The sequence below is a fragment of the Cyprinus carpio genome, chromosome A24 (assembly GCF_018340385.1).
Source record: "Cyprinus carpio isolate SPL01 chromosome A24, ASM1834038v1, whole genome shotgun sequence".
Classification (NCBI taxonomy): domain Eukaryota; kingdom Metazoa; phylum Chordata; class Actinopteri; order Cypriniformes; family Cyprinidae; genus Cyprinus; species Cyprinus carpio.
In genome coordinates, this window is record NC_056595.1 from 19737410 (window position 1) to 19744909 (window position 7500).

At 36.1% G+C, this 7500-nt stretch overlaps 1 protein-coding gene across 1 annotated transcript in view; it reads left to right on the plus strand.

The window, feature by feature from the left end:
• The first annotated feature begins 267 nt into the window (after positions 1 to 267).
• Positions 268 to 7500, plus strand: part of LOC109067311 (dihydropyrimidine dehydrogenase [NADP(+)]-like) — a 49262-nt gene continuing 42029 nt past the window's right edge. Inside the window, exons 1-2 of the mRNA XM_042714914.1 lie at positions 268 to 891; positions 2394 to 2477. Of these exons, the coding sequence (XP_042570848.1) occupies positions 838 to 891; positions 2394 to 2477 (138 nt within the window). The 5' untranslated portion in view covers positions 268 to 837. The remainder of the gene's footprint in view (positions 892 to 2393; positions 2478 to 7500) is intronic.

The window sequence follows — 7500 nt, forward strand, 5'->3', positions numbered from 1 at the left end:
ATAGGTAATGTTGTCCTTATCAGCTTTAGAGTTGATAATCCTTGTCAAATGCAGTGTCAGGTTTGATCCAGATCTTCTCTTTTGTGGAGCTTGCCCTTAAACTCTGATTACCATTAAAGTGATAAAAAAGCACTAAATGCAACAGATTCTGAATGAAATTCCTCAAAAGCTCCATCCTTACATTTGGTTGTGCTCTCTTTTGAACATTGCAGTAATCGCATAGCAATCCTCTGGCAACCATGCAGACACTCTAGCGTTATGACTGTGACTTTTCTTCCTAGTTATGAATGCAAAGGCTTGTATTTCTCCACTTGTATTTCACAATTCATACAGCTAGAAAAGAGAGATCTCTTTGCCCCAACAAACTGCTCTTGTTGTTTTTGCTTCCTTTGGCTTATTTTACATCTGTCCCTTCACTCTCAGTACTAAGCCCGCAATATCAAACAGTCCTCTTGCTGGCCTCTCTCTCTGAAAGCAGCTTACCGTGATGAGAGATGATAGCACTTAATTCACTGTGTGCGTGTCGCCCCTTTTGTTGGACGGGAGGGTGAAAAGGAAAGCCTGCCCCCTCGTACTCCTCCTCCTCTTTCTATAAAGGGCTTAAAAGAAACTGGGTGAAATTAAACATTATTGATAATTGGCTTTTGGATCACGGCACATTGTATCCATTTTGTACCTATATTTGGTCCTAATTGACCATGAAATCTGGAGCCTAATCCTGTAAGAGCGGCAGGTTGGTCCCGTTCCCCCAACTGACAGTGATAAATAGCATCAGCCCACCTCATGGTCCTCTGCACTTTGTAAGGCTAAAATGCTTATTATTCTTTTCCCCCTTTAATGGCTGTCAGTCTGCGGAAAATCATAAATCTACAGATGGAGTCACTGTGGCAGGTTTGTAGAGCTTTTTGTAATAGTTTAAATCCCCCATGTGATGTGGTTTAAAGCCCCTGTGGATCTGTAATTGCCTGTCAAACTCGGCTCGGCTACGCACCCCACCCCGGTCTGCGTGCCGCTCGCCCGCTCGCTCGTCTCTCGTGCATCCATGTGGAACACTTATCAACGCTCTTATCTATTTTAGAGCTGATGTCTCAGTCAGCGTTGATTTGCTTCGCTCATTGTTTGCATCGGCTTGAGTCTGATAAACAATAAAATTGTTTGTTTTTTAGTTACATTGTTTATTAGCTTGTGCGTGTGTGTCTTTTGTGTTTCGTTTTGCTGTTGCATGGTGAATAGACTTAGATTGCATGGAAAGATTATTTGAAAGTACAATGCAGAAAGACTGTATATGTGATTAGTTGTGCTCTGCACATGTAAAAATAAGCATTCTTTTCTGAACCCGAAGTGCATTGAAGATTTGTGTTTTGTTTCTTGATGTTTCATTATATGTTCTACAAGTTGGTGACAGAATGAAATGTCATCATTTACTCACTTCATTTAGGTCATTTCAAACCTGCTTGGCTTTCTTTTTATCTGTTTAACAACAAAGTTGATATTTTGACTTTATAATCATATTGGACCCCTTTGACTTTAAGTGGATAAAATAAATAAATAAATAAATAAATGAATAATAATACAAAAATGATCTCAAAGTCATTGTTTGGAATGACATATGGGTGAGAAAATAATGAAAAACATATATATTTTTTGGGGGGGTTTTGTTTTTTTAAGTTCTCCTATGGTATTAGGCTGTTGATATTAATTTGAACTTTTATTTTTTTTAGACTGGGAGCTAAATTCACTAAAAAGTTGTGTGACTTTTGCATGCTGTATTTCAGCACAAATACCTGCTTTTTATTCACAAACCATCTGTATTAGTTTGCTAATATAGCACTGCAGCATCCCTATTTAAACAAATTTCATTCTTTTTAATGCAAACACACTTATTTTTTTTCCCTAAATTTGCCGTATTATAGATTGTTAAAAAATATATAATACAATATACAATGCATTTTTATTGCAATGAACTATTTAAAAAGACAAGTTTGGGTTCATTTTGTGATCATGAAAGCGGTAATTCATCAAATGATGGAGATGTGCACGGGTGCACATAAATCCAATTCATGCGCCTGGATCACAATGATGGAGCAATACAATACAGCAATACAGTTTCAGTAAACTACACCAGAACATGCTAGTCTGCTGTATTCTATTTCTGGGGCATGTTGTCTTATTTGCATGAATCCCATAAACAGTGTGCAAAATAAAACAAAACAACGCAGGCAGTGTATGCGATGCTAAAAGCGGACGCATTTTCATTTTTAGTGAATTTCCTCCTATATATTATATATGTATGTGGTCCATATAAACGTCCACAGCTTGATTGTGATTCAAAGCTGAAAAAATGCATTGAATTTATTTGTAAATAATCTGAGGCTTCTGCATCCATCTCACAGGAGTCTGGCGCTGATGCCCTGGAGCTGAATCTATCATGTCCTCATGGAATGGGGGAGAGGGGAATGGGGCTCGCCTGTGGGCAGGTAAATCCAACATTGAACACCCACGGTACACAGTCACCATGCAGAGACACTGTCGGCTGTGAGGTACAACAGTCACCGCAAATGCTTTATAGGGTCTTATTTTGTTAAAAACCTAAAGCTGTGTTTGTGTGTCAGAAAATCAGGTGAGCGACAATCAGGGAATTATATTAACTGTGGTACCATGTACCAAGTCTAAAAATAATTTTATTTATTATTATACAGTACATGCCCAAAAACATGGCAACACCATTGTACGAATTGTTTGTTAGTGTGGATTGTTTTTTTCTGTCTATAATTGTTGATTAGTATGGCATGTTTGGTATGTTTGGTACCCTGAGGTATTTGTAGTCTGCTGTCACTCAGCAGGGAGAGAAAACGTGTTAGGAGACCATGAGCATGAGGCCTGCTGGGAAAGATGTGGCACTCACAGTTTTGTGCTTTTTGTGTTTTATTTTATGGATCTAGTAGAACCATATTGTGGATCTGACAGTAAACACTTGCTCTGTTCCAAAAACCTAGGGTGCATTTAAGGCATTTTTTGTCCTTTTTTTTAGTAAAAATAACTAAAAATGAATTTACTTGAGAAGACTGCATAAAATAAGACACTCTTTTCATAGAGTGTATATTCTCTTGTTACACTGACAATTTTTTCCAAATTGTTTTTTATTTGTTTATACTTAAAAACAATTGAATCTTATGCAGTGTTGCTTCTCAAGTAAACGTATAAACATTTTTATAAATCTGGAAAAAACGAAGCACAAAGCTACTTGAAACTCATGGAAATTGGTGGGGAAGTCGTGGCCTAGTGGTTAAAGAGTTTGACTCCTAACCCTAAGGTTGTGGGTTTGAGTCTCGGGCTAGCAATACCACGACTGAGGTCCCCTTGAGCAAGGCACCGAACCTCCAACTGCTCCCCGGGCGCCACAGCATAAATGGCTGCCCACTGCTCCGGGTGTGTGTTCACGTTGTGTGTGTGTTCACTGCTGTGTGTGTGCACTTTGGACCAAATTAGGCCAAAATCTTAGGCAAAAAGTATCATTAACAATAGTTAAGTGTAAATTAAAATGAATAATTTTGCCCAATATCTTTGTGTACCATGTATTTTTAAGAGTAAAGTTTAATCTCTTTGAGGCTCCTGTATGTTTGTATACAATGTAAAGAATTATTTTAAGTAGATAAAACAAAGATTATTAGAGTACATTTTACAATAAATTACTGTTTTAGTTTTTCTACCTCAAAATTTTACATTTAATTCAGTGTGTCACGCACAATTTCTTTGTATTTGTTTGTAAAATTTACTAGCAGTTTCTAAGTGAAAACCCCCCCCCACATGTATTTGTGTTGATGCCAGTGTAGCGTGCTCTAGATTAGTCACTTAAAAGTCACTTATTGGTCATGTGATTGTTATAATGCTGATATTGATGTGTGCTGAAATGCAGCTTGCTACTTTATGTTGGTTTTGGAACAGAGCTATAACCTGTGAATGGTGACTTGAAACCCAGTTGGGATTTTAATGTGTTTTTGGATTGAAAGCTGGTTTGAGCTTGAGTTCAGCTATTATACTCATGTGGGCATGAACCTGATATACATGTACCTAAATATCAGTTTAGGCTTTCATTTCAGAATGTATGCTGGTCCAAACCCACATAAGACCTGGACTGGTCAGTGTACAATTCTATAAATATCTTGTACTACAAGCACATATGGATTTCACTATGATTTAGATTTTTATATTGCTTCTTTAAAAAGGTATAGATTCATGTGCGGTCACATGTGGATTCCTATGCATACCGTTCTGAATCAGAGCGCGTTTCAGCACTTATGAATGGCTGATGAGACGCTGTCAACTTTGCCAAACCTGCATCAGTGCCTCTTCACTTTACAGTAACACTGATTCTGTCAAAGCCTTTTAATAACACTTTTCCATCACATCACATTCAACTGCAGAATTAACAGATTTAATAATCCACAAATAATCCCCTTTTGCAGTTCGTAAACCATTTTCATTCAAACGCATAAGTCCATTATACGAATTAAATGCATTGTTTTTTTTGTTGTTGTCATTTTTTGGGTTTCACACAGAGCTTGATGCCTATTACAGAAAAAAAAACGGCGACTTTGCTTATGATTACACCCTCAGCAACTGTGAAATGTGGAATAACATCATGTCAACCGATGTATTTGATAGAAAAACATTGCATCTCTGCACCTTAGAGAACTTTATTCTTTGATATCATTATCTTTGTTTGGATTTCTGTTGTGTAGTTGTAAAACAGTATAAAATACTGTTAAATACTGTTCTGCCATCTTTGCTGAAAAATTAACTGCTTAGACCACTTCAGACCTGTTTAAATTTGAGCATAGTCTGGTTTTAAATGGGCATTTTTTGGTCTGTTACTCGAACAAGTTAATTAAGCTTGATTAAGCCTCTGGTAGTTAATAGTTAATAGTTAATAACCACCAAAACTAGCATTAAACTTCCCAAAACATACGTTATACTAGTTAAATGGTTCCTATAATAATTTTAACCACCACATTTTAAAGGAAAAATGCAAATTCTGCAATTATTTACCCGTGGAATCCAAAATGTTATATTTTGCGGAATGTTCATGCTGGCATTTTTCATACAGTGAATATGAATTGGGAAAAATGCAGTAAAAAAAAAAAAAAAAACATTATGGAAATATCATAAAAGTTGTCCATATTACTTGTGTGTTTTATTCAAGAAACAATATGAGGCAATCTGTGTGTGTGTGAAGAACTGAGCAACATTTGAGCTATTAATCACTAGAAATCTTAACATCCACCATTCATTTTAATTTGAAATCTGTCCGGAAGAAAGAAAAACTAATGGGTTTGAAAGGACATGAATAAATGATTTTATTTTTGGTTGAACTATTTCTCCTATATGCTAAGTTTAAGGGTCCCAAGTCAGTCAAGAACGGCTTAAACCATGACGGACTATTTTGTAAAATACTTTTTGTAGTTCTTTTCAGTACATTCTGGCTGAACATGATCACGCTGTGTTTTTTTTTCTTTGGGTTTGGTACACTGACTTGATGTTTTCTGTGAAGGTCTGTCACATGAATTAAGTCAAGAGGTGATGTACGTGATGTACCTTGTGTATTACCGTTTCTCTTTTCCCGTATCAGGCCTGAATAAACGCACGCCTCTTCATTCTGTTCACCTGACTATGTGTTATAACACAGGAAATAAACCAGCTTTTCCATCCGAACAAAGACAGAGTTATTTCCCTCCACCGTGGCTGTAAATCTGCAGTCCTATCCATTTGGTTTGCTGTAGATTTTCCGCTGTAAGACAAAGAGCTAATCAAAGCCCGAGGGCAGGTATCTGCCAAGAGAACTAAAGAGACTCAATATCATTTAATCACTCCGTTTGACACCTCGTCTACTCTCCTTGCCTGTGGAAATTCAGCATTGTTTCTGACTGCATGAAAAGAGATACAATTTGATTTTAATGGGATGTTAATATTCTCTCTCGATTGCTCTCATTTCAATTTGTTTTGCTATGAAACGGTCCCTATTTTCTCAAAGCTGTTTAACATTTAACTTGCAGCAGATTAGAGATGTTTTCGTTTACATATGTTAAACATTAATGCTGGTAATTCCTGTTTACTGTTGATTAATGCTTTAAACATTAAGGGGCAAATTCACTAAGCACTTGCGCAGTATTTCTGCAAAAAAAACAAACAAACAAAAAAAGATTTGTTCACAAACTAGTTTAAACATGTAAACACAAAACACCATTTTTTGTTTTTATAGTGATTATAGATGACGTTTTTAACAAAATTGTATTTAAAGACATTTATTTAATGCATTTAATACATTTAATAACTTTATTTAATATGTTTACAAAAGTTAAGCAGCAAATGGAATTTTGAGTTTGTGTCTTCTGATGGAAATGTCTTTTAAAGTTCATCAATATTTTGTACATGGCAGAATATTATATCGTGGCCAGGAAATAAGAATCAGACTTATTAATTCCTTGATTAAGACCTTGATTGAACAAAATTAAAACATGGCCACATATTTGACTAAAATGAGGGAACTAATTGTGCGATAGACGCAAATTTTACTGAAATGAGGGAACAACTGAATAATTTGTGCAAAATAATTCTTAATTAATGGCTATCTTTATTTTTCTTCTTATGCATGGCATATGTGAGGCTCTGTAATTTTGTCATGTCATATTAATTAATTTTATTTTAAATTATTTTTACTATTTTAGTGTACAAGATATGTTTGGATGAACTAATAAACCCATTAACAAAGCACTTCATTTTAACAGTTCAGCTCATGCAGATCTTAGCAGGTTAATTTTTGAAAATATTGATTGTTATTTGATTATTTGAAAGAATCATATTCTTCTAGATATGCATTTTAAAAACATTGTAAGCACATTGCCAATATGTTGCTACCATAATTTTTTTTTTCCAATATTCAGTTTTAATTAAAAAGGTTTTAATCATTGTCATGCATATATTTCATCTCATTCTGCAAATATTTCAGTAATTTGGTTGGCACAATTAATTTTTAACGATTTGTAATCACAGGAAAAGAAATGTGAGAGGGAAAAGATCTCGGGGGTCACAAGAGTTCTCGCTCAAGTTTGACTCTGCATCCTTCGGGATCTCATCTTTTTTTCACCTTCTGCCTTCAACACAGTTCCCCAGTTTCGCAAATTAAAACCGACTCTCGTTCCCAGAGCTATTTTGAGCCTACCAAACAGGGCCGAATGACACCCGACTCCATCATACCTCCTGCGAGACCCGGCAGCCCTTAACGAGAGTGCCCACCTTCCGTGACCTTGCGCTGTAAAATTAAAATTTCAGGTGTAAAGCTGCTATTATTCTTGCATTCCTCCCAGCGTTCCCCTTTGCCCCTTTTCTCACAGCCTGAGGGGCCTTCGGGACACTTTCCATCTCTCTCTTTTTCTCTCCTTCTCTTCCAGTTGCAAAAGTGCTCCGGTTCCCTGCAGTGACGGCACAGAAAATATATAAATA